At 39.8% G+C, this 17,299-nt stretch overlaps 1 protein-coding gene across 1 annotated transcript; it reads right to left on the bottom strand.

Moving 5' to 3' along the window:
* Positions 1-6,924: 6,924 nt before the first annotated feature.
* On the bottom strand, positions 6,925-16,517 carry LOC146299393 (thyroid peroxidase-like). Its single transcript, XM_084683138.1, has 7 exons — positions 16,234-16,517; positions 15,979-16,139; positions 15,601-15,733; positions 13,147-13,276; positions 9,514-9,720; positions 8,683-9,204; positions 6,925-7,059 (listed from the first exon to the last, which is right to left on the bottom strand). Exons 1-7 carry the CDS (start codon positions 16,266-16,268, stop codon positions 6,925-6,927), a joined length of 1,323 nt encoding a protein of 440 aa, XP_084539264.1. The 5' UTR covers positions 16,269-16,517.
* Positions 16,518-17,299: the final 782 nt, after the last annotated feature.

Genomic DNA, 17,299 nt, shown 5'->3' with positions numbered 1-17,299 from the left:
AAGTATGGTGGCCGACATGTGCAAACGCACTGCAAACTAAGAAGACACGTGCATATAGACAAAACACAAGCAAATTAAGAAAACATCTTCATTAATTTGACAACACATGCACAGCATTTGGCAAACGCGCTGCAAACACACAAATACATAAACACGTTGCAAAAACGAAAGCACGCAAACCAAAAATGCTGCATCCATTTTTCACAACGGAAGTTTTCCAGGCCTCTGGGGGGAGAGCCAAGTGGAACATCTTGATTTGTGGCCCCATGGAGCGAGAGAGAAAGAGAGAGCATATGTAAAGTTTGGACCAACATCGAAGTAAAACTGTAAAAGAGGAGGGGCACATGTAAAAATGAATACTAATCTTTTTATGTTGCCTCTTTACTTCGATTTTGGTCCCCATTCCAAAACAAACTTCTCATCTGCCCTCTCTTGTTCAATAATCACGCTCTTCCCCTTAGCGCTCCCCCTAGAGGTCTGGAGCACTTCCGTTGTGTTATCTGGATGCAGCGTTTTTCTGTTTGCATTTGTTTTCGGGGTTTGCATGCTTTCCTTTTTGCAGCGCGTTTATATATTTGCAGCGTGTTTATATATTTGGTTGTGGTGTGAGTATTTGCAGTGCATTTCTATATTTGCAGCGCGTTTGCTGAATGCTGTGCATGTGTTGTCAAATACATGAAGATGCTTTCTTAATTTGCTTGTGTTTTGTCAATTTGCTTGTGCTTTGTCTGTTTGCAGCGCGTTTGCACATGTCGGCCACCGTAGGGAAGGGTCATAATAAGCTTGAGCAGTCTGATAAAGTGAATGCGTTCAAGAAGAAGATCGCACTGTGTGTGTCCAAAGACAGGCTGGACATGTTTCCCAATGCTCATCGTGAAATACTTCAGCTGGACATTTCCGCGGACAAAAATGCCCTGAAGAGCATCATTACGGTGCACCTCGGGAAACTGCAATTGCGGTTTCATATGTAGCCAGGTGAACTATGGGAAGGGATTGTTCAGCGGTTCAAATACTATTGTTTGTTTTGATGGAGGTTTGGTGCTTGAATAGCGGCAGAGAATGTCTAATATAGGGAGAACTGCCACTCTCGGGAAACTTCCGGGTTCTGAACTGGTTGCAATTCCATGTGAGGGCGCTAACGAGCGAGTGCAGAATGAATGGAGGTCTATGGAGCTATACACCTCAAAATCCACTTTTCTCAGGATATAATTTTAGGTCTAGTAATTTCAATTCTGAATTCGAAAGGGGAGGCAAAAAAATACACACTGCTGGCTGTTAGATTTTTTTTTAAGTCGCCTTTCTGTTCTAAAAAGCCTTTGAAAATGTCACATTGTACGACCAGAGCTACTACTTTACGGCAAGCTCTGTTCACTTCCTTTTTTCTCTCAAGGCATCGACAACACAGCTGACAGGTTAGGCTCTTCCTCTACACATGCTAGAAAGAGTTTTGGCTTGCTTATGTTGTTGCTAATGTTGCTAATGCTCAGACATTCTGATTCTGTTTTGGATGCCAGCAAGCGGGAGCTTGTTGTATTAGTCCTTCACTAACCAATCAGCATTCATTAGCAGAATGCTAGCGTGTTATGGGCAACAACGACTCACCCTGTAAGAAATCAAAAGGACACAGGTACTCGTTCATTCAACTTTCGACCTATAATCCATGTTGAACATGCAAAAACTACAATATAATCAGAGATTTCTCAACAACAATCAGACGAAAGAGACAAATGTAGCCGTTTAGCTCCCATTCAACATGCACTCGCGATCACCCCCAGTGGAACTCTGGTGGAACTGCAGCCAAATTCGGTACAATGGAGCTTAAAGTGGAACTGAACTGCGATTAGTCTCTTTCCCGAAATTCAGCCATGGTGCAGAATTATAGCCACTACAAGTAGTCCCACAATCAGCTTTCCTCAGAACGCAGAAGAACAGAAGTTTCTGTGTCTGTAGCTTTAAATGCTAACGAGGAGGAGAGGGGCGGCAACATGCGCTAATGTTTACAACGGATGTATCGCAATGGCTCGTAGCCCCCGTTGCTATAAGATGCCTCGAATTCAATAGGGTCCAAATGCAGTGCTCCCTCCTCAGGCCCCTCTAAACCGGAACTCTCTCCTCAGGACCCTGAAGCCGGAACTCTCTCCTCAGGCCCCTTGTTTCATGTGTATCCGAGGTATTAGCGCCACCGCTGGTCGGAGGATACTGTAGGCTATTTATATTAATAGGCTAACTTACATTGAACTTCGGTTTTAGCATAAGTCAATAGTGTTTAACAAAGCGGAAATTAGCATTGCGGCTAGCGTTACGTATTGCTAACATTACAAACATGATCACTGTTCTAACCCTGGCAAGCATAGAAAATAGGTTTGGCAGTTTAGCGTCATCTAGTGGTCATTATAGAATATCACATTTTTTCCGTTGGTCATTTGCAGCAGCAACAGCTGGCTCGTGTTATTGTTTATTGTTTCCACGGCAACAAGAGCCGGCTCTGAAATAATTCATTTTTTAACGTTGATAATACAAACAACACTACTCTCTTAATCTGAAATCAATATCCATCCTTGTATTTATGTTAAATGTTGCTTCATCAATTACCACTTCAATCATAAAGATGTGTAATAGCACTAAACATATATTCCATATTCCAATAACGTAGGATTACGGTGTTCATGGGAAACTTAGGCTACTGCAGGGGGATAAATTAACAATAACCATGCCGAGAACATAGCCTTATGTATCGTTGATGAAATGCCTCATTTAGGCTATCACCGGCCAAACTGGCTAGCGAGTTTTTATTATGAAAATGAAATTTAGCCCGCATTTGGAGGGTGTTAATTTAGAACTCTGTACCTAACGCTAGCCGCAATGCTAATTTCCGCTTTGTTAAACACTATTGACTTATGCTAAAACCGAAGTTCAATGTAAGTTAGCCTATTAATATAAATAGCCTACAGTATCCTCCGACCAGCGGTGGCACTAATACCTCGGATACACATGAAAAGAGGGGCCTGAGGAGAGAGTTCCGGCTTCAGGGGCCTGAGGAGAGAGTTCCGGTTTAGAGGGGCCTGAGGAGGGAGCACTGCATTTGGACCCTTCTCCTCGAATTTAGCCATTCTCAACTGATCGCCCTGGTTTGCAGAGGTGCACACAGTCATTTCAATGTGGAGAAAAGCGGATATCGCGAGCCATAACACCAACAGCAGAACGGGGGGTTCTGTATATTATACCACCTAATATACAATTATGAAATGAATTGATTTCAAAAGATATAGCGAAGAAACACTCAGCAATAGGCTACACGAAATCGCATAGGAAACGAATGTTTCCATGTTGTGTTACGCGTATTTTGATCGTATTGTCTGGGTTAGCAGCGACGTTCTTAGTATGAATTTGTAATATGTGGTGTCAGAGGGAGCTGTGATGTCGTGGAAAATACGGCTATTGCCTCGAAACAACCCCAAATACGTGCATAGTAAGCCTACATTCGGGTAGTGTCTATGGGAACCAGTTGAATCAGAAGAAGCCAATTCAAAATGTTACCTGAAGGCCAATGTAGTTAAGAAATACCTAACGATTCACTCACATTTTGTGAGCTGATATAGCTCGTGGTGTTAGTCAACGGACTTTGGTGCGTTGATGTTTTTACTCTAGTGCGATCGAATCCCACTTCATGCGAGTCTGCAAATGTTTTATTTTGTCTCCATTTATTTTGTCGCGAATGGTAGCCTAATGTAGTGCGCACGTAGCCTATAGGCCTACTTTCATATTTGCCGCAGCAAATATGAGATCCGACTTGAAAATCGCCAGTAATATGTTTGTGAATTTGTGACGAATCTGGTGACAGAGGCAGACTGATAGGTGCACGCACAGCTGGGGAACCAGTTAAATTGGGAACCAGTTGGGAGGTAACACCGGAAAAGTAAACCGGATTTGAGCATTGGCGAAACTGAAGGTGTCAGAATAATTACAAAACACAAAGTTGTCGTGTGTGAGTCTGGCCAATCATGAAAAAGCTGTGTCGTCACTTGAACCTGTGCAGTTGCTCTTGAGAAAATGCGCTCGGCTACATAGCCGGCAGTTCTTGAATCGATCTCACGGTACTTTGATGGCTACGTCACAGTGACCTAGCTTTGGCGCCGTCTCCAGTCGGACAAAAAGTCTAACCAAAATTCACTGCTGCAGCCGGCTGCAGCGCTGCATGAAGTCAGTCCATGTCGAATGCACCTACTGTCACCTTAAGAGCAGTTCATGTTTAGCTTGCTAGGGTTTTGAAATCGCGCTTAAAGTCACAAAGTTAGCGCGGGTAGAAGACTGCAGAGCTATAGCTTCCAATACAAGTGTGTATAGCCTACTTGCCGACAAAGTTAGTTAGAAATAGGGATTAAATACGTTTACTTTACAAAAATTAGCTATTGATGTTAGTGAATGACAACACTGTGAATGTAACTGACCAATATTTGTTGTTGATGCTTATAAATTGATGTAGATTTAGTCTGGATAGTGACTGCGAGTGAGCTGGAAGAATACTTACCACAACGTGGAATGTATTGAGCAGCGGGATAGCGATACAGACAGTACATCAGAACATATAATTGTTCAATATTGCATGATCCGTTTATATACTAATAAATTGGGTTTATTTTTATGTTCTTGCCTAATCCAGAGGGGAGATATTGTTGGTTGGATTTCTGGTTTCCATGTGCGATTTAGCGCACAGGCTGTATACCGGTGTGAAAGTGAGTTTTTATATGAAGGAATATGTCATGAATCATGGCTAATTGTCAACAAAATGTTTTAATTAACCAATGTACTAATGTGGCTCACCTTTTTTTCATTATTCAGAAGAGCCACTACTGTTGCCTATCTTGTGCCTATTTTGTTTGTTCTTCCCACATATTGAGCTAAATTTACAGAATACGAAGTCACAGTATAAGAAATAAGAATTTTAGTTACAAAAGCTCCTAAAAACTGAAAGATTAATACTGTTAATACTGTTCTCATTGAGTGCAGTCAGGGAATAAAAATCCACAAATAAATATAAATAATCTAAATTCCTATGTCCGTTCTTACTATTACCGGGCCACACAATTAGGCTACTTCTCAGAGACATGGAGTGAAGATGAACAGTGTGTGCGATCCCTGAATCGTCCTCGAAAGCGCCGTGTTGCCATGTAATGAAGAGAATCAGCTGATTGAGCTTTCATTCGACCAGACGCTGAAAAAGACATTTGGAGAAGTCAGCCTCTCACTTCTGGTGCAGCAGTGTCATGGCTGAGTATTCCTCCTTGGCTATCCCTGCAATTAAAATCTTACTGCCCTTAATCACTAGTTATCTCTGTGAAAGTGGATTCTCCACTCTGGTCCAGCGCAAGTCCAATCAAAGAAACAGGTTGGACACTGGAGATGATTTACGTGTAGCTCTGTCTACCTGTGCCTGATTTTCAGTCTCTGATCAGATCTAAAAAGCATTCGAAGTTCTCTCATTACTTATCCTAAAACAGCCTAGGCCTGATTTGCTCATTGTTAAAACTGCCTGTTCAGGTTTCATTGTAAATTTGGTCATTGTAAAAGGAGGTAGGTCCATCTCATTTTTTGCAGTGTTCACATCCAGTTAGTAGGCTACGTATGTCAAATCTAAATGGATGACATTTTATTTTGTCAGTATTAGAGTATCAGAGTATTTTGCCAATGAATATTTTACTAAAAATGCCAATATCAGGCGTACAGTAATATTTTGCCCAGTTCTCTCATTATTGACCCTAAAACAGCCTAGGCCTAATTTGCTGAATTCTTGAAACAGCCTGTTCTGGGCTCCGTTTCCTGATAACGATGGATCGTAGCAATGATCGAGCAAAAAACGAAACCATCGATATTTCTTACGTGCGTTACCCAAACATGCTCGTAAGGAGTAGGCTAATCTATGCGCTTTCAAGAGCTGCACATTTTCAAGAGACATTTTAGGTACGATGTCTTTGGGAACGGCCCATAAAACTAAGGTTTGTTGTACGATGGACTCTACGATCAACTTAGGCTTGCAACGTTTTCGCGAAACGCAGCCCTGGTCTTTTCATTGTAAATCTGGTCAATGTAAAAGGTGGTAGGCCCACCTCATTATTTGCAGCGTTCACATACAGTGTGATGTCAAATCTAAATGGATGAAATGTTTACCAATGATTGAATATTTTAATACAAATGCCAATGTTATATAATATGTGCAGTAATATGTTTGAGAAATAAAATAAGTTCTCTTCAATGTAAAAAAAAGTGGGTCGCGGCCAATCACCTTAACAAATTGTGGGTCCCAAGGCCAGGGCTGCGTTTCCCGATAACGATGGATTGTAGCTGTTACGAGGGTTCCCTATGATCAAAATAACGATCCATCGTTATTTCTTACGTGCATTGTATGATGCTACATGAAGGCAAAGACATTAAGGTGATCGTGCAAACTGTTTTACACCGGTGTCAGTTCCCTGAAATCACCGCGATGAGTATAAAAATGCTCAGGTGACGCTCAAACCATTTGATGAAAGACCAATGGCGTCCGAAAAAAAGGCTTCAAGCCTGACGAAATGGCCATTCTGATAGAAGAAGTTGAAAAGCATAAAGTCGTACTGTTTTCGAGGTTTAAAGGTGCCCACACCAATAAACAGAAAACTAAGGTGTGGGAGGACATTGGCCAAAAACTGATGGCAGTCAGTGGGGTCGGGAAGCGACATACGGAAAAAGTGGCAAGACTTCTCCAGCCTCTCAAAAAGAAAGGCAGGTGCAGTGAGGGCTTCCCTGAGCCAAACTGGTGGTGGCCCAAGCTCTGCCACATCCCTGACACCCGAGGAGGAGAGGGCAATTCATATCATGGGTGTCACGTCCACTGACAGAATCACTGGGGGGTTGGATATCCGCAGGGGTGTTTTGCCCACAGCCAGCACCTCAAGAACACATGACCTCGGTCCCCCCGGGTCTTCCCCGGTCCCCCCGGGTCTCCCCCGGGTCTCCCCAGGTCCCCCCTGGTCTCTGGTGTGCAGCAGCAGCCTCAAACACACCCAGGTTCGAGACCACCTGTGCCTGCAGCCAGGATCTGGTGGAGAAAATCAACATCCTCAAATCCATTCAGCAAACCCTTCAAGACTCAGCGGCCAGGGATGCACATTATAAGGAGGAGGTCTTGCAAATCAAAACTGCTCGCCTCCAAATTGAGGAAAATAAGCTATTACTGGCGCAAATGAAATTTGAGAGGCCCTCCATTTCTGTGCCAATTCTTCTGCCCAACCAACAAGGTAGTGTATAGGTTAACTTACAGCCTAAGCATACAATGTTTATTTTAATTAAGTAAAAGCTAAATTGTGTATTGTAGTCTCATATATTCAGTGTTGCCTGTCCCATCCTTACATGCTTTTGTTTTTTCATCTTATAGATCCAAGTGAGGAGCAGGGAGAACAAACTCCAATAAAACAAATATTTCTTTGATATCTTGTGCCTTGGTTTTGAACTCTTCTTGATACTCCACTTTCCATGGGCATCTATAGTTGTTTGATGAACGTACTTTAATATGATGCTAGAAATCCTAAAGATGACCGTCATATATAGGACATACATTAATGAAAAATACATATGAGATAGGGTATGTTTAAGATATGTTATATACTTGCACATTTGCTCTCTGTTGGTTAACCTTAGGGAAATTCCTCTACCTGTATCACTATTTATATAGGCCTTGTTCCTACACCTGGATCAACAAAAATCTTTAAAAGACACTGTACAGACAACTGTAATGTAGTTGTACCCAGACAACCTGCAACATATTGCAGCATATTCTTAACATAACACATTTTTCACTGTAGCTGTAACCTCAGACAACAGACAAAATCAAGATGCCTTATAAAACTTTGTCTCAGTGAAACTTCTCTTACCTTTTAAAGCATATACTACTCTAAAGTGAATTTCATTCAACTGGGTAAATTGCCTTTTTTGCCTTTATTTCTTCGATTAAACGCTGTGGTTACACAATTATCATTTTTGGTGCAGTGTTTGAGGGCAGGGTTTAAATAATAAGAGAGATTTAGTGAATTGTAACTGCAGTGCGGCCATAGACAAACAAAGAACAGACAAGGAGGTCAAACACAGTGTAAAACTGAAGCCACGATCTAAGGAAACCTCTATTCCCTTATATACAGCATGCAGCTAACGAGGTGTGTTGTTTTGTGTCTGTATTTTACTTTGGTGAATGTTATTTACATTCTGCGCATGTCATCGTATGTTCATGATGCTAAAGTGGTTTTTATTTTCTCGTTATATTGTGGGTTTAGTTTTCACAGTGGATTTGGAGAAGAAGCTTCAAATAGACCTGTACCAAGAAAGCCACTTGTGTCTGCCAGTGCTTTAAGGGAATTATAGTACACTTATGATTTACTTGTCTAATAAATACTGAGTTTTAATTTAACCAATTAAATAACCATTTTCGGATTTTTGGGTGCGGCGTTTAATCGAGGGCAGCGTTTATTTGAAATACGGTACGTGTCCATTTGATTTGTATAAATTTGTCATTTAGTGTCAAGTTAGACATCAAGATACCAACAATGCTGTCTGACTATGTTGCTTTACATTGCTTTCACAACATGAATTGGAAGAGAATAGTACTTTATCAAGAACTGTACATTTAATAGTAAACTTGTTCAAGAAAATTATTACCTGATGCAGAGCTCCCACTATTTTGCGGGCTTCTTGGTATATGTGTTCTGCACTCCAGTGGGCATTGAAACTCTTTAGAGTCTTAGCAATTCGGTTGTGTTCTCTCACCCATAGTGTGTGCAGAGCAGACAGAGTCAATATCTCATTCACTCTGCTGTCTCCAGCCTGGAAACAATCCACCCTTTCCTCTCCATGGGGGTTCTTAGGATCTTGAAAGCACGCAGATGGACCAGTGTGGACAAAAGGCAGGTATGATCGACCCCTTTGGTCATAAAATCTTCTATTGATGGCCATTTGGCCCTCTGGACTAGAGAGGTTACGGATGAAACTCTGTAAATCTGGGGTGCTGCCATATACAGAAGATGCGTCAATGAATGATGTGATAGAGTTCATTTGTTGGCGCTTTAACCCTTGTCTGGTGCCCCCAATCACAGACTGTGTATTACCAGCGAAGCAGGATGGCGAGGAGCGGAAAAAAGGCAAACAACTTCTGTTTTCAGAAAACAAGTCATTGGGGACTTTCTGCAGCGGGAAGAAAATGATTGAAAAACATAAACTTCAGAAAACCTCATGACATACAAGCCACATAACACTGCTAAAAAAGTCAATATTTCTCATTGTTCAGTTTACTGTGCAAAGTGGGCATGATGGGTTCTATGTAGTGAATGTGGTCGATGTAGTGAAAATAAATATTAAAAAAATAATATAATTATAATTTGATGTTTCTTGTATGCTTCTATGCTTGTATATGGTTATGAAAATCACCCACATTCCTTCACAAATATAGGCATGTGACAATTGTACACTGTAATAGTTGAAGAATTACAGTACCTCAATAGGGAAGCATGGATTTATGTTCTCACATGTGCTTAAACAGTTCAGTCCTCCCAAAAATGTGGCTTTGCTTGTGCTTTGAGGAGAGGAGGACATATCATGGTCTATGTACTGGCCCCAGTCCACAAGCATTTGAGAGTAGACCTCATCTTGTGCCATATGTTTGGAAGACCTCTGCATTATATTTTTGCTGACCTCATGCACCTGAAATACAATCGTAACATGAAACAAACAATAAAAAAATGACAATGGTAATTCTGCATCAGTATTGGTTAGGAAAGTGCTGACAGACTTTTGCAATAAATTAAATAGAAAGTGGTTTCTTTTGTTTTAGGCTCTTAGATTATACCTACATTATATTTGGATGGGTCCAATTTAGCACACACTAACCATCCATTAATCACTTTTAGCAACATATTGGCAATAAAGCCTAATTTATACTTATGTCGCCGACACTTTTGAAATGGTCACCGACAAAAAAAAAGTGTCGCTCAGGCTGCTGCAATTATACTTCGGCAAACAGTTGCCTGTGCTCAAGGTTCACAACATCAGCGCCAGTAGAAATTTCTCCTGGTAGGCGACACTTCCAAGCGACGGTTAAAAGTGTTGACCGTGACGTCATTTCTGTCGGCGACCTTTTCAAAAGTGTCTGCGACCTAAGTATAATTTGGTATTAACTGTTAGTAAAATAATTTACAGGACAAGATACATAGTAACTACTCTAGGAGACAGCAATATGTACAGCCATTTTCACATTCTGCATTGGTGCATAATTGCAAATCTATTTTGGTTTCAAACACATGTATATAAATGTATTTGTGCATCACCCATAACAGTTATAGAAAAATGCTTGTCCAAAAAGTGGTCTCTTTGAACAACTCTGTGGTTTTGGGTCATCAATTATATAGGTTGTGGCAATGACTCACATTGACCTAAGCCAAATGGTAAAATGTTTACCTCAAATCAACAATTTAACACTAGAAGCGCCAAGCCATTTTCCCCTACTTATAGCACTGTTGGAGTCAAATGACACCCGTGAGTCTTCAGACAGGGACAATGTTACTGACACATAATGTTCCCTAGATGGCACTTCTTGCACGGAACAAAGGCGCAGTAGGAAAATTAATGTGCCTTCATCCATCTTTCACTGCAGTTGGTCTTAAGTAGCCTGACATTACCAATATTTTATAGTCGGCTGACAAGATTGCGTTGTTGTCCTCAGTTAAAAGTATAAAGACACAGGGACATCTTTCAATGTCGAGGTGAAGAAAATTTTACATTATGCCTGCTAGGTGGTGCTCTTCAGTAGCAAATAATCAAATTTCAAGAGCATAGGATGTACCAGGCTGTGTTAGCCAGCTACAGTAGCCAGTATTGTGGTGGGATTGATAGATTATTAAAGCAAGTAACCACGAGAGGGGTATCTAATGATGATCATAAGTCCTGTAGAACAATCAATGCCATTCGATATCCAAACAATTAGAGCGGATAAGCGCCAGGCGGTTTTCCCCACATACGGTCACATGGCTCCAAAGTCTCCAGACAGGGACGTTGTCACTGACACATAATGATTACTTCTAGTAAACTTGTTATATTAGCCAGCTTTCCCAGAAATATATTTCAAGCTTATTTACATTTTGGGGGGCATATTTTCAGTTTGCAGATGGAACTGTTTCAATCACAATCCCAGCAAATATAGCCGCAAGCAGCAATGGCTGATTCCTCCTTCAAAATGGCAAAATGTTGTAAAATTGACATAAAAGATAGTTACACTGGGATTAACCAGAAGACTTGGAAATGTAATTTCTGTCAGAATAAAAGAAAAGTGTTTGTACTTCTGATTGGATTTGAACCCACCAGCCTTCACACATAAGCACTGCATCTCATCCTACTAAGTCATTCACAGACTTAGACATTAGATCATTCAGTTTTTGAATCAGAAAATATTTCTCCAATGGCACCCATTGTCAGATTTGGTTAAAGTTCAAACAGCTGTAATTTAGTCCTATTTATATATGGGACATAAAAAAACAGGATGACTGGGTTGCTGCTGTAAAGAATAGCTTACTCGTAGTACTTTAAAAAGGTTATTTGGGGTGCCATAACTTGTCATGTAAGGGAATTTAAAATCATGACTAGCATCAGTGGCGATTTGTCCTGGCTTAGGTTCCTGAAATTAATTTGCGCAATGGACAAGGGATCCACCTGAACAATCAATTCACTTCATTAGAGATAACCATTAGCGTTATCTCTAGCATGCGTAGACTACAAGTAGCGAGCTACTGTGGTGAACCTGGCTTGTTTTGTCTTGTTAAACAGATGATTGGAGTGTTGTGATGGGCTCGAATAAACACGCATTGCTATGTTTTACAACCGGAGGATTTATCAGAAGACTAGAAACCGTTTTGTCAGAATAAAAAACTATGCCCCTGACCGGTTTTGAACTTATAACCTTTTGCTTACCAGCACAATATCTCAGCCAATTGAGCCATTCTCAGGCATGGAATACACAAAGTTCAATAACTGGATAATAAAAAAAGCTGTTTCTCCAATGGTAGCATTGTCAGATTTGGTCCAAGTTCAAACAGCTGTAATTCAGTCATATTTTTACATATCAAGGTGAACCATCCTTCAAAATACATTTGATTTAGTGACACAAACATTGAGGCAATGTGGACATTTACATAAATACACCCCTTTCAGCCATTTTGTACTTGATTCAATTGCCTTAAGTAACATTTAAAATACGTCAATGATACATGTCTGTACAAAAGTTCAAGTCAATTAGACCTTTGGTTCAAGAGAAGAGGAATTTTGAATGTTTTCCAAAATTATTACTGTATAGGAAAATCCATAATGGCGGACCTTATGGGTCCTTGAGGCTTTTTTGTTCCTCATGAAAAAAATGAGACATGCACACCAAGTTTCAGAAGAATTGGAGCAATAAGGTGGAAATGCCATCACTTTGGAAATCGGACTTTTGGGCGAGGCCTGTGGCGCCCCCTATGGTCCGATGTGGCCCATATTTGGTATGGGGTACCCACTTGGATGTAGTATCAATGTGCCATGTCCTCCTACCGGAGGAACCCTAATAATACCAACAATTACAATAGGGTTCCTCCTGACGGAGGAATCCTAAAGATACTACCAGTGACAACATTGTTGGAATCAGCTTGTTTCAAAAGGGGTTCTTTATTTATTACATCTTATTTCTGGTTATCTTATTGAATCTAATTGCTCATCCAAAAATCGTTCAATTTGTTATTTTTCATAGTGTCCTATCCCATATGTGTTTTCTGATGTGATTCAAAAAAGAGGCTTTTCCATCTGACCTAAGGGAAGTCAACTGGTGGTTCACCTAAATCAGGGATAAATTTGTTTTGTGTGTCACAGGATTTAATAAAGACCCAGAGACCCAGTTCTCCTGCCTAATATCTGAGCAAACCAGAACACAACGCACTGCAACATCACAGGCGTGGAACACAGCGGGTTACACATCAAATAAGTATTTGAATTCATGTTTACTGACTAAATAGTAATAAATACTTTTGTCTCCTATGGAACAAAACACGTTTCAGAAAAAGTATTCATTGGATCACACATTTCTGATAAAATATTACAGTGTATTACCAGGGGTAGTTGGAAGCCATTATAAAGCCGTCCACGGTTCCAGCCCTTGGGTTGTCTTTCTCCATCTTCATATTCTGCTGGTAGCCATCTAGCCAATGCAGTGTTGGCTGCTCCCCAGAGAGGGTTTTGTCTGAAAAAAGTAAATCACATGTTTAGAGGCCAAGCCGCAAAACTGCAAATGCACCTATTGCTGCTTTGGTTTGTATTATAATTGGGGGCCAAACAGAGAAGCTGCGAAGTCACCTATTGTGTCTACTGTTATACTTTTTTATTGGGTGTGCTTGCCTTTGAAAAAGCATAACCTATATTCGTTCTCATATATATTTATTATTATTATTTATGTTCCCACCCTAACTCGTCCTTCAGTTGTAGTACATAAACAATGTTGGTCGTAAAAGGTTCGTCTTGGTCGGGATTGCGTTGCTTGTATTGGAATTTACGTTCCGTTGCACAGTTTAGGTTTAATTTAAGTTTTTGTGGAGAAATGTTAAGCTAACAGTGGCTAACTAGCTAGCCACAGTCACTAACGTTACAAACCACCGTGCAATTACCTATAGTAGAACATTAGTTCAAATGGCAAAACTGCTGCAGAAACGCCACAGGCAAATGCCAGGGTGATCACATGTAGCTAGCTAGCAGGACTGTAGACTGGGACCAAATGGTCGCATTTTGTTGATGTTGTTACTGACAATGATCGCTTCCAGTAAACAATGATCGCTTCCAGTAAACTACAAAAAGAACTTTCAAGCTTAGGCTATATCTGTTTTTGGGCGCATTTTTTCAGCAGGAGGTACTAGAATTAGGGTTGCCACCTTCAATACAGAAAAATAAGGGACGCCTGCCGCAGCGGGGGCCAACCCCTCGGGGCCACAAGGACCACAGGCCCAATGACGTGCCAGTGGTGGTAAATCACAACTTAAAACATGTTTTCATAAAAATATTAAGATTGATACATGGGCATTATAAAAAGATTTCTGCTATTGAAATCAGTTTGAACAGATGCACTCAGTCTATCTCTATACCACAACTCAAGTGGTCATATCGTCATTGCTGAATACACATCTATGACGATAATAAACATAGGCCTACAAAGTTTGACAGTGAGACCACAAAAAATAGGCTTTGGAGGAACTTGTGACATGTGAACCATACTTTAGAACTTATTAAATTAACAGATCCATAACTTATTAACTTTAAATTAAACAATTGTTTTGATACTCAAAAAGGTCTATTGGAAAATATATATATAGTGCAGGAGACTTGCAAAGGATCTTCCATGAACATGATAACATGAGAACACGATAACATGAGAATATAATAAATAACTTAAAGTCACAAACCAGACTTAAATTACCTTAACAAGTCAAGCGGGGCTAAATCAGTTCCATAAAGGCCTATTTCAGCTCACGCAGTCCTACTAATTCAAGTCAGATTTAAGTAGTCAAGCTAATTGCGCGTGCACCCTATTCTTAAACAGCCTGAGAGGTAAAACATGGATCATACAATCCACCACGGCAAAAGCAATGCACACGGCCACGTGACTTCTTCCAGAAAGAACGTTCCCTTTAAGCCTTGTATTATGACAGCTCCCTCATCCACCGCTTCATCAAAATGAAATGATACGCCATGATTGACGTGAACGATAGGCTACGTAGGTCGATTTTTTAGACCTTTAGTTACTTCGTTGATTAAAAAACAGACACCCTCTAAACACATGTAAATTTACTTTTTTGACATTGTTTTAAATAAATATCCTACTATTACTCAATACATTACCCAGTAGCCTAACTTTTTTACATGGTTGTGTCGGGAAAATGGTGGATATAGATGTAGCCTATGGATTTAGGTTTGTTTTGCAATTGTAGACTACTGTTAACAACTATGTAGCTATGATAAGTACACTCGGATAATTTAGATTGAGATAGGCTATGCCTGATGCCTAAACATTTGAAATCACAAACTCGGCAAGCCATAGACTACGTTTAACGTAGTGTGTATCAAATCATTGTTCATCATCGTTTAATGCATTAGGCTAAATGTTGTAGCCTATGTTGGCCATTTAAGTTGATTTTCTACAAATGTTGAACATATTGAACTGATGAGATTAAGAAAATTAGAATATCCGTGGTAAATCATCGTTTTCCCGTTGGAGCAGTGTTACAGGAAGGTCTGGTTAAGCACCAAGTCTCACTAAACCTGACAGTTAGCCTGCCTAGTTTCGCAGCATAAGTTGCCACAGTAACCGAGTTCTAACTACGTTGAGCTAGCTTGATGGAACCGAATGAACTAGAATTGAGTCTGTAACTGACAAAAGTCTGGCTTATTCGGTAAACTCAGTTTATGGAATAGGCCTCAGACATGTGCAAAATCAAGAAGACCCTGTTCTGCTTATCTGTCTCAATGTTCTGTATTAACAGACATATTACTCATATAAGTAAATATAAATTTGAATACTTATTATTGCACACGCCAGATATGGTCCGGTACTTGTCGAATAGGTGGTCCTGACGACAGATGACTGAGGACATAGGTGGAGGACATCCTGACATGTCTCCAATCAGCTCCATATCCTGCCATGAAAGGATTTCTGGAAAAGTGGCAGCATCAAGTTCACTAATGCAATTATCCCATGCAATTCTGTTTCTAAAGTGTGTTCACTGCAAAGAACATACATGCATAAATAATGTGCACATGCATTTTACCTGACATACGAACAAACAACTCACAAAAAATGTTTATGACCATTTTTCAGAAGAATGTCGAATTGCAAGATTGGTTCAGACTGGTTTTGTCTATATTTTTTGATAGCTCGGAATTAAAATGTGACTGTACCTGTTAAAGTGAGATCCCTTTTATCTCTCTGACTGACTCTGTGCTTTAAAATATGAAGAGTAGTTTCAAAGACTTCTGCAGCTGTGGAAATCTCTTGGGTTTTAGACTCGGCTTGCCGGAGAAAAGTATACATCTGCAATGGTGACTGGTGCATGCTTTTCCTGTAACTCAGAGGAATGGGTAGAATTTAATTGACTTTTTTTATTTGTTTATCTCATTTGAAGCATATAAAGATTATAAGAAAAAGTTGATTACCGTATCATAGTCTGAAACAATGCATTGTTTACCATCTCAAGGCCTTCTTGAAATGAGGAAACAATCAATTCCTTTTTGTTGAGTACACCTAAAATAAATTACGGAATGAGAAAAAAGACAACAAGCAAATAATTTAATCCTGTAGAAGTCTGGAACAAACAAACAAATTATGCAGCAATTACTCAAACTATTGATATACTGGTACCCTTTGGTGCTATGGAACAAATTCATGTCAGTACTAGCACCGTATTTTCCAGACTATAAATCACACTTAGTTTGGCTGGTCTTGCGACTTATACTCAGGTGCAATTGATATATTAAAATATATATAATTTAACATGTTTATAAATGTGAATTTATACTGACTGACATGAACCAACAAGTTCAACGGATTCCGTGATGTGGAATGAGATCGGGAGCTTGGTGAACTAGTTTACCAGTAACTTGCTTGTTGGACTCGCTAACTTGTTATGTTAATATAGCCTATTCAGTCTGCCAGGTATGTTCTTAAGATATTGTGTAGTTGAATAACTGTTAATGTGTGTTACGTTAACATACCCGACACCTATTCAGCCTGTTGTTCTGCAATTGTGTGGTTGAATAATTTGCCTTTCCAGATTAAATGTCTGTTCTTGATCTTGGATTTTGTAAAATACATTTCTAAATAAATGCAATTTATAGTCCAGTGAGATTTATATATGTTTTTTTCCTCTTCATGACAATTTTTTGGACTGATGCGATTTATACGCCAGAGCGATTTATAGTCCACAAAATACGGTATATTTTATTGCTAAGTATTAATAAAGCAGAAATACGGTGGGAGTAAGGACATTTAAAAAGTGCCATGATGTTACTCTAGATGTGATGTCCCAACACTTGAATTAACTAGTGAAGACGTATTTGATAATACCCTATTGCTGTGAAAGTACGAAGTCAATGAAGGGAATATGTAAGTACAAGTTCAGGACAAAATCAACGTATTTATTATATATGTAAGGTGCAGGTGTCTGATACACTCAGGTTAAGTATCTCAGAAGACTGGACATTGAATAAAGGTAATCAAGGG

The sequence above is a fragment of the Hypomesus nipponensis genome, chromosome 3 (genome assembly GCF_054491055.1).
Source record: "Hypomesus nipponensis isolate SF chromosome 3, ASM5449105v1, whole genome shotgun sequence".
NCBI lineage: Eukaryota > Metazoa > Chordata > Actinopteri > Osmeriformes > Osmeridae > Hypomesus > Hypomesus nipponensis.
This window is presented reverse-complemented; position numbering and strand designations above follow the sequence as displayed.